Source organism: Elephantulus edwardii, unplaced genomic scaffold (genome assembly GCF_000299155.1).
Source record: "Elephantulus edwardii isolate Elephantulus edwardi_28Jun2011 unplaced genomic scaffold, EleEdw1.0 scaffold00270, whole genome shotgun sequence".
Taxonomy (NCBI): domain Eukaryota; kingdom Metazoa; phylum Chordata; class Mammalia; order Macroscelidea; family Macroscelididae; genus Elephantulus; species Elephantulus edwardii.
In genome coordinates this window covers 441,456-455,611 of record NW_006400020.1, presented here as the reverse complement: position 1 = coordinate 455,611, position 14,156 = coordinate 441,456, and the positions used below count along the sequence as shown (strand labels likewise).

Here is a 14,156-nt window from a genome sequence, read left to right as displayed (position 1 = left end):
CCTTCTATAAACCCTCTTAGTTCCCCCCCCCCCATTATGTACCATCAAGTCAGAACAAACTCTTATCTGATGCTTCTGCATGATTTTAGAAGCAGTAAATCAAATGGGAGGAGATTGCCCATCTTTCTCCTATGGAACAGTTGGATTTGAACTACATGTCTTTGGGTAAGAGCACAGCTCCTCGACACTACGATCTCACAACCTGGAACAGGACAAGCATAACTGATCCAAGAGGGAGGGAAAAAAACCACAACAAACTTCAACCCAAAGTAGGAGCCTACAGGTCAAAGTAGAAGTCATTTGCAGCTGGCATCTACCAAACTGTCTGAAAAGACTTGCAATTTTTTTAATTCAGCCATCTAGAGGCAAGTGGGAAGCTGAATCAGAGAGGAGTGAGAAGCTTTCATGAAGATATAATTCATTGCTGCTTTTAGTTTCCCTGTATTTCTCATATGTCATAGCACCCTTGAAAAAAATAAATCAACTGATCATAGATGTACAGGTTCATTTCCTGACTCAATTTTGGTATTCTGGTGATCTGCAACAATAATCTATGTTCATACCACCTTTTGATTAATGTCACTTTGAATTAAATTTTGAACACAGATGCGAGTTCTACTTTGTCCATTTCACTATTGTTTTGGTTATTTGGGACCTCTTGCAATCCCATGTTGACTTGAGGAGTGACTTTCACATCTCTGCATGGGACATGGCCATTTTGATCATTGTACTGGATCTGTAAAATGTTTTGGGTGATACTGTCATCTGAACAATAGAAAATCTTCCAATCGATGAACATGAGATGGCTTTTGTTTAAGTCCTCTGACTTTTCAGCACTGTTTTACAATCTTTTGAGAGCAGGAAGTCTGGTTGCATTTTAATTTCCATTTTTCTCCCACTTTGCTAGGCTCTTCTATTGTGATCCTGACTAAAGCAGTCAATGATGGTCAGTGGGCACCCCCCTATTGCAGTGGAGGTTGATGTGTGTATGGTCCATTCCTTCTCTAGACTAATTGTTTCACTGCACCTTTGATTTTCTTTACCCTCCTTTGCTCTGGTCAGAGAGGCCAATAGTTGCATCTTGGACATCTGTTAAACTTTTAAGATGCTAGTACCTGCTCACCAAATAGGCTTTGGAACACTGTCTTCGTAGACTATGGCATGACAGTTAACTGACATTCCCAATTCCTATGATTCTGGCAGGACTTCTGAAATTGCCCATTTTCTAAGCTAAGCATCCAAAATGGAGTATCAGCAGATTATTAAGATATAAAACAAGCAAAATTGCTAAATATTCCATCAACGAGTATGATTGAAGATACTCAACATAAAAGTAGACATGGAATAGTGAACCAGGCTTTTTGGTTAAGTTTTAGAGTACACTTTATTTAAAAATTTTAAAAACAAGAAATGTGATAAAAGATCAGCTAAATTCTCTTATTGCTGATGGCTACTTCAAGTGCTTCTTTCATCCGTGTCATTGTTGAATATTTAGGGAGAATGAGGACACTAAAATTGGTGTGTACAGTTATGGGCATATTTTCATTAGTAGTTTCAGGGCAGCGAAATGTTATTATCATGTTCCTTAAACTGTTAGTTGGTAGTCTGTCAGTTCCTGTAAAAAATACTGAAACAACACAAATATGTCTATTAAAAAGTGTTTCTTGAAGGCCCATTAACAAATCATCCTAATGTGAGTTCTTAAGAGTCTCTGCCCTTAAGCAGCCCTCTCCCTAGGAAGATCAGAATCTTGTGTAAAGACAATAGAAATGGCATAAAAAGGCAGCAGTAAGGGGTCGTGGTGTCAAATACTTCCTGAGACGCAATGCTGTGATAATCAGCAGGAAAACGAGCCAGGCTGTGGTAACTGGAAATTTAAGAGTTCAGACTTAACCTGGGTGGCATACTCTGTAGGGAGTTGTGCTATTAACCTAGAGGCCACGTCTCTCTGGGGATTCAAATCCACCAAGGGATCCAGAGGAGAAAGACAGGCCATCTTCTGTGTGACAGTCTAGGAAACTTGCTGGAAGGCTGTTGATGAGTTGGTTCTAACTTGATGACAATGAGAATTAGTGAGGTTGAAGAAAACATTTAGAGGTAACAAAGAAGTTGGTATAGATTCAAAATAGTTTGGGAAAGAACTTCAGGAAAATCCTGGAGGTAATAAAAAGCCTGCAAGGTGAGAATATAGACAAATGGCTTGTTAGGCAAGAACAAAGATGTTCCAGAAGAGCTAACATTGAGAAAGTAAGTTGTAACTCAGGAGAAATCCACGTGTTTTTCAGTGCAAATGATATCCACAAAAAGAAAAAGAAAAATGTTTCTCAAGGAAATAAAGACACAGTAATAAAATGAAAACATCACCAAATTCTTGTCTGTGTACTATCGAGTTGGCCTAACAGCTGACTTCAGTAGGTTTTCATGGGCAGTAAATTGCACAGGCAGAGACTGTTCATCCTGCTCCCACTGAATAACTGGTGGATTCAAACCATGTGTCTTTGTTGGTAGCACAACTTTTTAACAATAAACCAGAGTTCCCAACCACTGAACTAGTCTCAGGAAAACCAATGATAAGCATCGAACATATCAAAATCTGATGTATAATGTAGAACAGTTGGAGTCAGAGACAGTATGGTTTAACTAATCCCAAAAGACCTTGGTAACTAAATGATAGCAGAGGCAGTCGAAAGAAGGCTAGGTGGAGAAAATAGCTTTTGAAAAAAATCCAACAAATGAATGGAAACGCAAGTTCTCAATAAACTTTCATTAAAATCTCAAAATTTAAAAAACCCTCAAAATAAAAAGATAAATAAAAGTGAAGAATTGGTAAAAAAATTCTTGCATAGGAAAGGTAATATATAATAAAATATTGTAAATAAATATTAACCAGACATTGTTATTATAGTAGGCGGTGCGGTTGGCGCAGGATAGAGCAGGGTTTAGAGCTGTTGTGCATAGGGTCGCTAGGAGTTGGAAACGACTCGATAGCACATAACAACAATGGCAATTCATGTTATCAATCAAAATGTGGATAACTGTTTGAAAAATACTGATTTGCAAACCTTCGTTTAAACAATTTTTTTTAAAAAGCCACCAAAAAAAAACCTTGAGGCAAAGAGGAAAGCACAGGGAAAATCACTTGCTAGACATAAGGCTTTCAAATTGGAATGGCAGATGTTAAAATAACTGACTAAACCACAGAATTTTTAATTACTTTATGTTGTCATTAGGTGCTATCAAGTAGAGTATGACCCATCGAAATTCTATGAAAAGATCTGAACCCTGTCTTGTCCTGTGCCGTCCCCACACTTCCTGACATACTCAATCCCATTGCAGCAGTCACTGTGTCAATCTGTATGAGTGACTGTCTTCCTTTCTTTTGCCAACCCTCCACTTTTCCATGCCTGATGTCCCTCTTCAAAGAATAGACTCGTCTAGCAATATGCCGTAAATATGTGAGATGAAGTGTTATCTTTGCCTTCAAGTAGCATTCTGGCTGCACTTTCTCCAAGAAATATTTGTTCTTTTGGCAATCCATGGGATCAATTCTTCACATCTTAGTCCTCAAACTGACGCCGTTGTTCCTCAATAACTGGGGAAGTTCCTGACAATAGACTTTCCCAGAGTAAGGCTGTTGTTAGGTGCTGTCGAGTCGAGTACAACTCAGTGACCCTATGAACAAATGATCTAACCCATTCCTATCCTGGGCCATCCTCACACTTGCCAACACACCAGAGCCAATGGCAACAGTCACCCTATCAATCCATCTAGCTGAAGGTCTTCCTGTCCTTCACCGACCCTCCACCCTTCAACATGTCCCTTTCCAAGGAATAGTGCCTCCTAGCAACATGTACAAAGTATGTGATGTGAATCCTCATTCTTGCCTCTGGAGAGCACTCTGGCTACAACCTCTCCAAGACCTATCTGTTCATTCTTTTGGCTGTCCATGGGATGTTTAGTGCTCTTCAGCTCAAAAGTGTCAATTCTTCTGTCATCCTTATTCACTGTCCGGGTCTCACATGCATAGCTAACTATCAGAAAGGCTATGGCCTGAATCAGATGCACCTTCATCCTCAAACAGACATCACCACTCAATAATTTGGAAAGGTACGTAACTACAGATTTTCCTAGTGCAATGTGTCTATTTCCTGACTGCTTGTACCAAGGGTGTTAATAGTGGATATAAGATGAAGCTGTTAACTCTTTCAATCTCCCCTCTATCCATAATAACACAGCCTATTGGTCCACTGGTAATTTTTTTTATATTGAGATGCAATCCATACTGAAGGCTACATTCCTTGATCTTCTGCAACAAGTGCTTCAAGGCCTCACTTTCAGCAAGTTTGTGTCATCTGCATAATGCAGTTTATTGATTAGTCTCCCTCCAATCCTGATGCCACATTACCGTCCAGTTTCTTGGATAATTTTCATCCCACAACTCATCTGGCCTTAAGTCTCATTTCTTGACTGCTGGTACCCACGGTGTTGATTGTGGATCCAAGTAAAATGAAGTTGCTGACAGTTTCAATCCTTTATCATAATGTCTATTGGTCCAGTGGTGACAATTTTTGTTTTCTTGATACCGAGATGCAATCCATATTGAAAATTGTATTGTTTGACCTTCTCCAACAAGTGCTTCAAGTCCTCACTTTCAGCAAAGTTGTATCATCATAAGTGCCTAATGCTGATTACTGATGAGTCTTCTCCCAGTGCTGATGTCATATTCTTATTCAGAGTCCAGCTTCTTGAATAATTTGCTCAGCATACAGACTGACTACGTATGGAGAGAAGATACAACCCAGACACACACTTTGTTAATTTTATACCATGCAGTGTTTTTTTGCTTTGTTTTCGCAATAGCTTCTTGGTCTATGTATAGGTTTTGCACGAGCACAGTTAAATGCTCTGGGATTCCCATTCTTCTCAATGTTAGCCGTAACTGTGTGGATCATAAGACGGTAAGTGCCTTTGCATAGTCAATAGACAGATACATTCTTCTGATAATCCTTACTTTCACCCAGAATCCAGCTGAGATCAGCAATGACATCTCTGGTTCCACGGCCTCTTCTAAATCCTGTTTGAACTTCTGGAAGTTCACTATATACCTGTTCTGGCCATTTTAAATTTTTTTTTTAGTTTTACAGAGCTATATTTAAATTGTTTAACAATGCCTTTTCAACTTTGTGGATCACAACAATTTGTGGCTAACATTAAGAATGGGAATCCCAAAATAAAAAATAAAAAAAAAAGAATGGGAATCCCAGAATACTTGATTATTGTTAAGTGCCGTCGAGTCGCAGGCGACTCATAGCGACCCTATGAAGGAGAGTCCTTGACACTTGGGTGTCTTTCATCCTCTCCAGGTTCATAGGGTTTCCAGAGGCAAGCTATTATGGAAGTGGATGCTACTCCTCCTGCCAAGCTTGTTTTAATTGGGGAGCTCCAGGAAGCACACATACAAACAGAACAATTGTTGTATTGTGTGCCATGGAGTTGAACCTGACCCATAGCTGACCCTCCAGCAGGCTTTCAGAGACAAATTGCACATGAGGAGACTGTCCATTTCTCTCCTGCAGAGCAGCTTGTGGATGGATGCCTTTGGGATTGCAACACAGTTTCTGACCAGTATCTAGCCATGTTTAAATAATATTCAGCAGTATTTTGCTTGCTAATGATATTTTCGTTTCCACGTACTGTTGGATCACTTCTTGGGAATGGGAACAAATACATGTATCTCTTCAAGTCAGTTGGCCAGACAGCTGTCCTCTAAATTTCCTCCATGGACTGGTGAGTTCATCCAGGGCTGTATCTGTTAGTTGAAACATGTCTATCGGTGTCACATCGACTCCTGGGCATTTTGCCAATGCCTTTAGTGTAGCTTCAACTTCTTCCTCCATTACCACTGGGTGTTCATATGGCACTTCATGAAATTTTTCAATGTCATTGAATTCTTTTTGGAACAGTGAGTCTGTATTCCCTTCATCTTCTTTCAGTATTTCCCAGATCATTCAATATATTGTCCATAGTATTCTTCAATATTGCAACTTGAGGCTTACATTTGTTTCAGTTCTCAGCTTGAGAAATGCAGCCTATTATCTTATAGGCATGTTAAAACTGGACAGTAAGACCAAAGAAAAACTGATACCTGTGAATTGAAGTGCTGGCAAAACACTCTTTGGTTTTACAGTCATATTTTCATCTCACATACTTGGGATATTTATCATGAGGTGCCAATCCCTTGAGAAGGACATGCATGGTAAAGTGGAGGGTGAGTGAAAAGGAGAAAGACCCTTAATGAGATGGACTGATGCAGCAGTGGTAACACTGGACTCCAATACTGCAGAGATGGGTCACTCTGAGTCAGCTATCACTCAGTTCTTAAATAACAACATCCTTAACATCTGTTTACTGTGGGAGACACTCTGGCCTAAGAGGTGTCTGGCCCTAACTATTGAAAATATATGGCAACTGATTCCTATTTTTATAACCCATTATACATACCAAAGAATTTTTTCTTTTCTTCCACAGTCAATGTGTGTAAAGCATCCCAAAACATTACTATAGTGGGATGTAATCTGCTGTATTCTTGTTCATAAATGGCATTCTACAGGGAAAATGAAAAAAAAAATTTAGGGAATAGAAAAACAAATTGACCCAACCAGCCTTTATGATATACCTTTTCAAATGTTATCCAGTTATAGTCTGTATTTCTAGTTACTGCATACATTAGTTCTTCAGGTTTGAAAATTCCAATAACATCTTTGTCACACACTTTAAAAAATCCTTTCTGAAATTCTTCATAAACATCTTTTACAGAGGTGTTAAAAATGTAGTCAATACACTTTGAAACATACATTTTCCTTTAATGAGACAAAAAATCGTTTTAATATATGCAATACTTTGAATAAAATGAGATAAAAGTTATACCACTAAAAGTTTTGAGTTCTTATATTTCAAAAATTAACTACTATCCATAACTACCATCACTGGAGGATTCTGAACACGATATAGTTTAGCAAACAGAAAACAGATGCTGAAATGAAAATGATAGTTAAAAAACCAAGAGTCAATTAAGGCTTGGGTTAGAAGAAAATAAAACCTGACATTAAAAGTTATTACCTCTGGGAAATAAGAAATTTAAAATTTCATCCCATTCTGAATTGCCTGAATTTGTCAGTGTTCATTTCTTGTTATGGAATAATATCAAGCAGAGAAATGTTCCACTTGAAAAAAGACTAAGAGCCAGGTAAAAACACTAACATAAGTAGCACAAGCTTCCAAATAGGAGCCCAAGACTGCAACAGACAAGCTCACTGAGGTGAGCCCAGCATTCTGCTTGATTTACTCCACTGACACTTGCCAATTCCTGATTCAGGGAAACATACAAAAAATTTTTAAGGTGCCTGAAGTCAATGGAAGTTTCAGTTTTATAGGACTAGGTATAAAAAGATCAAGTTTGCGGCTATCAAAGCAACAAGGATATAAGAAGCCAAGGGTTCTGGGAGAAGAGAGACAGAGGAATTAGGCAGGCATTTAGGAGTTTTCCCTGTGAGGCATGTGCTAAATTCTTCAACTACGCAAGGAATAGACAGAAACTAAGCAAGAAGCAATTGAAAAAACAATTATATTATGAATTATGATACTAAACAAAAACCCCAACCAACCTGGAGTTTATACATTGTCAAAGAAAAGGGGTCCTAGGAAATACTGAGTTTATAGTTGGGGTCCCTGGAGAGCTCGTGGAAAAGCGAAAACTAATCAAAGGTGTCCTAAGCCTTAAAGCAAACTTCAAGGTTTTTGTAAGTCAGTTTAGTCCATAACTGGGTTCAGGTAGTATTTATTAATTTCCTACCAGAATATAAAGTGAGTTCACTTTGGAGTGAGTTATTCAGTTCCTTTATAATTTTATTTTACAAAATTCACATTCCATTTTATTAGAGATATACTATAGAAATAAGGGGGGAATACAGAAGAGACAAATTGACAGTTGGCCACAATACTGGTGTTAATAAACATCACATCAGATTTGTTATTAGCTTCCATCTAGTCGAGTATGATCCGTAACAATATGATGAACCACAGATCTGAACCCTGTCCTACTCTATGGCATCTTCACACTTCCTGACACACTAGAACCCATTGCAGCAGTCACTGTCAATCCACCTGGCAGAGAGTCTTCCTCTCCTTCTCTAACCCTCCACCCTTTCCAGCATCATGTCTTTCTCCAAAGAACAGCCTCTCCTAGCAACATACACAAAGTATGCGAGACAAAGCCTCATCATTCTTGCCTCCCAAGAGTATTTTGTCTACACCCTCTTCAAGACATAATTGGAAAGAGAAAGAATTGGAAAGTTGGTATATATTGAGATTCGAAACTTAATAGGATTTTTAAAAATCTGATTAAAAATCAGGCCATGGATTTTAAAACTATGAACAAACAAGTTAAAGAAAAATAAAACTACACCAAGGTATACCATAGTAAAAATTCTAAATGATCAACAAGAAAATAAGCAGTCAGAGGCTTGATGTACCTTTAAAAGCATATCACTTAAAGCAGTGAAATACTGCTGCATTAGTTACTCAATGCTGCTGTAATAAATACTAAAACTAAGTTGCTTCGACAGACAAATTTATTCTTACAGTTTAGGAGGTTGAAGTCAGAGGGTATCAGCTCTAGGAAAGATTTTTTAGCTTTCCATGTTTCTAGGCATTCCCCAGGTACCTGGGACCAGAGGATACACTCTGTTCCTTGCTTTTCTTTCTTGATGGTACTGAAATCCCCCTCTCTGCTCTTTGCTCTCCCTTTTCACCACTTTTAAGGATGAAGGCCGTATCTCCAGAAAACCTCCCTTGTACCTCATCAGGGCTGTGACCTGAGTAAGTGTGTTGAATCCCATCCTAATCCCTTAAAAAACATTGGCTGATCACATTAGGCCACATGGTGGAGATAATGACATCATTTCACAACTGTCTCTAATGCTGCTTTAGTAACATCATTGTCGCTGCTGTCACGTGACGGCAAATTGAAACCAACTGATAGCTGACCTTACAGTGGGTTTTCAAAGGCAGACAGTAAATCACCCCAGAGAAGACTGTCCATCTTCCTCCTGCAGAGTTGTCAGAGTATTCAAACAATGCCTTTGGGTTGGCAGCACAACTCCTTATTCACTATGCCAGGGAGGTCAGGATTTACAATAATGACATAATTTTGGGAATCATGGCCTGGGCACGTTTACTTTGATGGAACAGTCCATAGTATCTACTACATTCCAAAATGACTATTAAGAAAAAGACTGGCAATACCAAACATTAGGATACAATGTATGATCTAATTTAAATACAATTATGATGTAAATAAGTACAAACTTGAAGGGTCAGCTATGGGTGTGTTCCAACATAACGTTTATCTGTAAATTATATGTATACATACATATACACATACACAAACACAAACATAGCGAACATACATACTTATAAATTGTATATACATACATCGTAAGTTACTTTAGATATTGCTTATCTAAAATGGATAATCAAGTATTTGTAATATACTAAGAATTTGCCACAGGGAAAAAAGTAAATGTTTCTCATTTTGAGGGAAAAATGTTTATTGAATTGAAAAAGGGTAGCATCTAAATTCCAAAATCAATCTCAACAGTCTGTGTTTCCTATTGCCAAAGGGGCCCTTTAGAGTAGTGAGAGAAGATCTTCACCCTGAAACCTACAGCATCACTTTGCAGCAGGAAGTAGCTAAGAGAATATGCCGTTCCATTTTCCTTATGAATCAGCGTGAAATCTCCCTCAGGGAGGAGTGATAGGGAATGGCAAAGGACACACTGACAAAGAAGATTAATCAGAACTGGTTTTGACAAGCACTGTGGCAATGGGGCAATTAAAACAGACTTTCAAGGAAAAAAAAAGAGGAACTAACTGGGGGGGGGGGAAGAGGAACGAACTGGGGGGGGGGATAGAGAAAATAGTGCAACAACGAATGAATGGAAATCCAAAATCTCTAAATGTTCATTAAAATAAAATTTAAAAAAAGAAAAAGGGTGGAAGAGACTTCAAGATTCACAATTAGATTACAATAAAATAAAAATAGAGGTATTTTTAAGAGCTCTGGTGACCTTGTCTGTAGTGTTCTACACTGCAAGCCAAAAACTTTTTTTTGTAGAGCATGCATTTCATGACTAAAAGGGAAAAAAAAAATGTAAGGAAATAGTATTACTTTCAAGTTTAGGAAAAAGTAAAAATTCTGTAGGAAATTGAAATAAACTATCTAGCACCAAGGAAATTGTTAAACAAATTAAGGTATCTCATTCAATGGGTATCAGCCTCCAATATGGGTTGTGGCTCAATGTCAAGAAGACAAAGATTCTCACCACTGGGCCCAATGGCAGCATCAGGATGGATGGTGAAGAGATTGAGATTGTTCATAGCTTTAGTTTGCTTGGCTCCACAGTCAACACTCTCGGCACCAGTAGCCAGGAAATTAAGATGTATTGCAATGGGAATTCTGCTGTTAGGGACCACTCCAAAGTACTGAAGAGCAATGGTGTCTCTCTGGAGACTAAGGTGCATCTGATACATGCCATGGTCTTTGCAATCACTTGTTATGCATCAGAGAGTTGGACAGTGACTAAGGAGGATAGAAGGAAAACTGATACCTTTGAGCTGTGGTGCTGGAGATGAGTATTGAGGGTATAATGAACTGCTAGGAAAACAGATTCATTCTGGAAAGGGTTAAACCGGGCGGTTCCTTGGAGGCAAGGATTCTGAAGCTCTGTCTTAACACACTTTGGACACGTAGTAAGGAGGGACAGGTTCTTGGAGAGGGACATCATGCTTGGGAGGGTGGAGGGACAGTGCAGGAGGGGAAGGCCCTCTATGAGGTGGATTGATTCAGTGACTGGGGTAATCGGGATGGGCGTGTCGGAGACAGTACGACTGGCACAGGACAGAGAAGAGTTTAGGGCTATTGTACATAGGGTCGCTATGAGTTGCAAGCAATTCGACAGCACATAACAACAACAGCATTCAATGGGGCACTACTACACAGCTATGAGAAACGTAAAATTGAAGAAATTTTTTTACCCTTCAAAATCACCTTGAACTGAAAGTATTATCTAAAAGAACATTTTTTTGCTAACATATTCCAAGTCTTTAATAATATTTAGGCCCCATCAGCACCGGACACTCGAATTGTTGAATTAGAAGTTGATAAACTACTTAAAAGCAATCTTGCAATGTCTATAAAGCCCTCACATTTGCTGTGGGACCAGTGGGAAGGTTCTGGCCTGCTTGGGCACTGTCATCCTGGCTACATACCTGAACTACAATCAAAACCAGAGCCATATGATCCTTCTGTCACACGCCAGCATAATTATCTGTACTGCTCTCCCTAGAAAGCCTCACTGTGTGAATAAGAATTTGTTCATATCCACTTATATGTAATATCAGGGAGTTCGGGTGGCTTAGTGGATAGCATTGCACTTTCATGCCGAATGCAGGCAAACAGTTCAAATCTACCAGCGGCTCTATGGGAGACATATGAGCAATCTCCTCCCCTCTGAATACCCACTGGAGGATCATTTATGAATTGTTCCAAGTGGATAGCACATCACATTAATAAAATACCCTTCAGTACAAATATGGGCTTCTCAGCCACTTGCTATGTATCTGAAAGAGAGACAATGAATAGGAAAGACAGAAGAACTGTAGGGTTGGAGAACCGTGCTGAGTACCTCATAGATTGCCAAAAGAAATACTTATATCTTGGAGAAGGTGTAGGCAGAATGCTCCTTGATGGTAAAAATGATCAAGCTTTATCTAATATACTTTGGGCATGTTAAGAGAGGCTATTGCTTGGAGCAGGACATCATATTTGGAAAGGTGGAAGGTTGGTAAAAGGAGAATAACTTAAACTCGATGAATTGATAGTGACTGCAGCAATGGGCAAGAGATTGTGAGGATGGCACAGATAGGACAGAGTTCAGATCTGTTGCTTATTGGGTTATTCTAAGTCATACTTGAATCTACAACACCCAAGAACAACAATACAAATGAATATTAAGTACAAATTTAATGGAAGAGATCCATATTTGTTTCCATTCCCAAGAAAGATGAGCCAGCAGAATGTGGAAATTATCCAACAGTATCATCAATATCACATGCAAGCAAAATATTGAAGATCATCCAAAAACAATCAGAACAGTATGTGGAGAGAGAACTGCCAGAAGTTCAAGCTGGGTTTAGAAGAGGCTGTGGTATCATGGATATCTTGGTTGATGTCATATGGATCTTCATTGAAAGCAAGGAATAGAAAATCTGTTTTATTTTCTCTATGAAGGCATTTGACTGGATCAGAAACTATGACTAACCTTGAGAAGAATGGGAATTCAGAACACCTAATTATGCTTATGTGAAACCTGTATTTACAGAAAGACGCTGTTATCTAAAGAAAGCAAAGGAATATTGCATGGTTTCAAATTGGAAAAAGTATGTGTAAACTGTCCTCTCTCCATACCTGAGTATGGTATTGTATGCTGAGCAAACTATTTGCCAAACTAGACTTCATGAAGAAGAGTGAGTCATCAGGATTAGAAGAAAGCTCATTAACAACCTGCATTATGTGTATGACACAGCATGGTTCAATATCAGGAAAGGAGTGTCAGGGATGTGTCCTGTCTCCATAACTTCTCAATCCATATGCAGAACAGATCTTGGAGGCTGGGCTTCATGAGGAGGAATGTGGTATCAGGATTGGTGGAAGACACAACAACCTGCGATATGAAGACCACACAACCTTGCTTGCTCAAACTGAGGAGGACCTGAAGCACTTGCTGCAGAAAGTCAGGACTGTTCAATTTGAACTGAAGCTCAATATTAAGACGACAAAGATTCTCACTACTGGGTAGCACCATGATAGATGAAGAAATTGAGACTTAACAATTTCAGCTTGCTTACCTCCATAATCAACACTTTGCACCAGCTGTCAGAAAATTAAAAGATAGGTCTGTCTTGAGAGGGTGAAAATGAGTTTCTCCTTGGAGGCAAGGATTTTGGAGCTCTGTCTCATACTTTGGGTCTGTGGCCAGGAGGGACCAGTCAGTCCTTGAAGAAGGACATCATGCTTGGAAGGGCAGAGGGATAACGCAGGAGAAAACCATGGATAAGATGGATACAGTAACTGGGGCAACAGGGGTAGGTGTATCAGACTCAGTGATACTGGCTCAGGACAGGGCAGGCTTCAGAGCTGTTGTACACTGGAATGCTATGAAGTCTCAGGCAAGTCAGGCAATACAGATAGCAACAACAAATGTTATCACTGCTTTTGAACACTTTAGAGGTTTTTTGCAGAACTGACCAATGTAGTATGTCACTGGATTTCTTGACCATTGTTTCCATGGGCAAGGACTGTGGATCAAAGAAATATTAAATCTTTGACATCAATTCTTTTTCCTCTCACTTACCAGAATATAATCTCTAGGAGACATACACAGCATATGCACCACACCCCCCAACATTACTTTATCATTAATGAATATGGAAAAAATGTAAGTCTTAAAGAGAATTTTTACAACCCAGTGAAAAAATATTTTCTTTCTACTTACTTGTTAGTCTGGTTGACCATAATGTGATTTCCATTTTGAATTACTTCAACATCTGTATTGTTCCAATGAATCTACAAGCACAAATGTACTCCGTTAACAAACGTAGTATTAAGCAATCTATCATTAACAGAAAAACCTGGAACAGTGCACATTTCTGTTACCGAACTAGAAAGAAATGCACGACAATATAACCGTGTTATTGAAATAAATGAAATTTCTTCACACTGAAGAAATTAGTAAATTGCTGTATCTCAATATTCATTTTATGTATTAGAAACCAAATATGGCAGACTACAACCATAGTCACAGATTCCTACTTTCCTGGAATGCACATTCTGTTACTATGTGACTGCCACATTTCCCGTCAAGCTGCGGACTCTGGTTTTTACCCCTTGGATGTGGCCACATGAACTCCTCTGATCAGTGGCATCTGACACCAACAAAAGGTTGAAAAACTTATTTGCTGGGGCTTGTGTTTTTACTACTCTTTATAATCCCAAGACTAATGTCAGCATTGAGGGGTGTCACTCATGGTGTCTCCCC

The 14,156-nt window shown here is 38.9% G+C and overlaps 1 protein-coding gene across 1 annotated transcript in view; it reads right to left on the bottom strand.

The window, feature by feature from the left end:
* Positions 1-1,427: 1,427 nt before the first annotated feature.
* HERC5 (HECT and RLD domain containing E3 ubiquitin protein ligase 5) overlaps positions 1,428-14,156 on the bottom strand; it is a 98,439-nt gene continuing 85,710 nt past the window's right edge. Inside the window, exons 20-23 of the mRNA XM_006900021.1 lie at positions 13,614-13,684; positions 6,677-6,860; positions 6,502-6,604; positions 1,428-1,627 (exon numbers count right to left, since the gene is read on the bottom strand). Coding sequence (XP_006900083.1) covers positions 1,428-1,627; positions 6,502-6,604; positions 6,677-6,860; positions 13,614-13,684 — 558 coding nt within the window. The remainder of the gene's footprint in view (positions 1,628-6,501; positions 6,605-6,676; positions 6,861-13,613; positions 13,685-14,156) is intronic.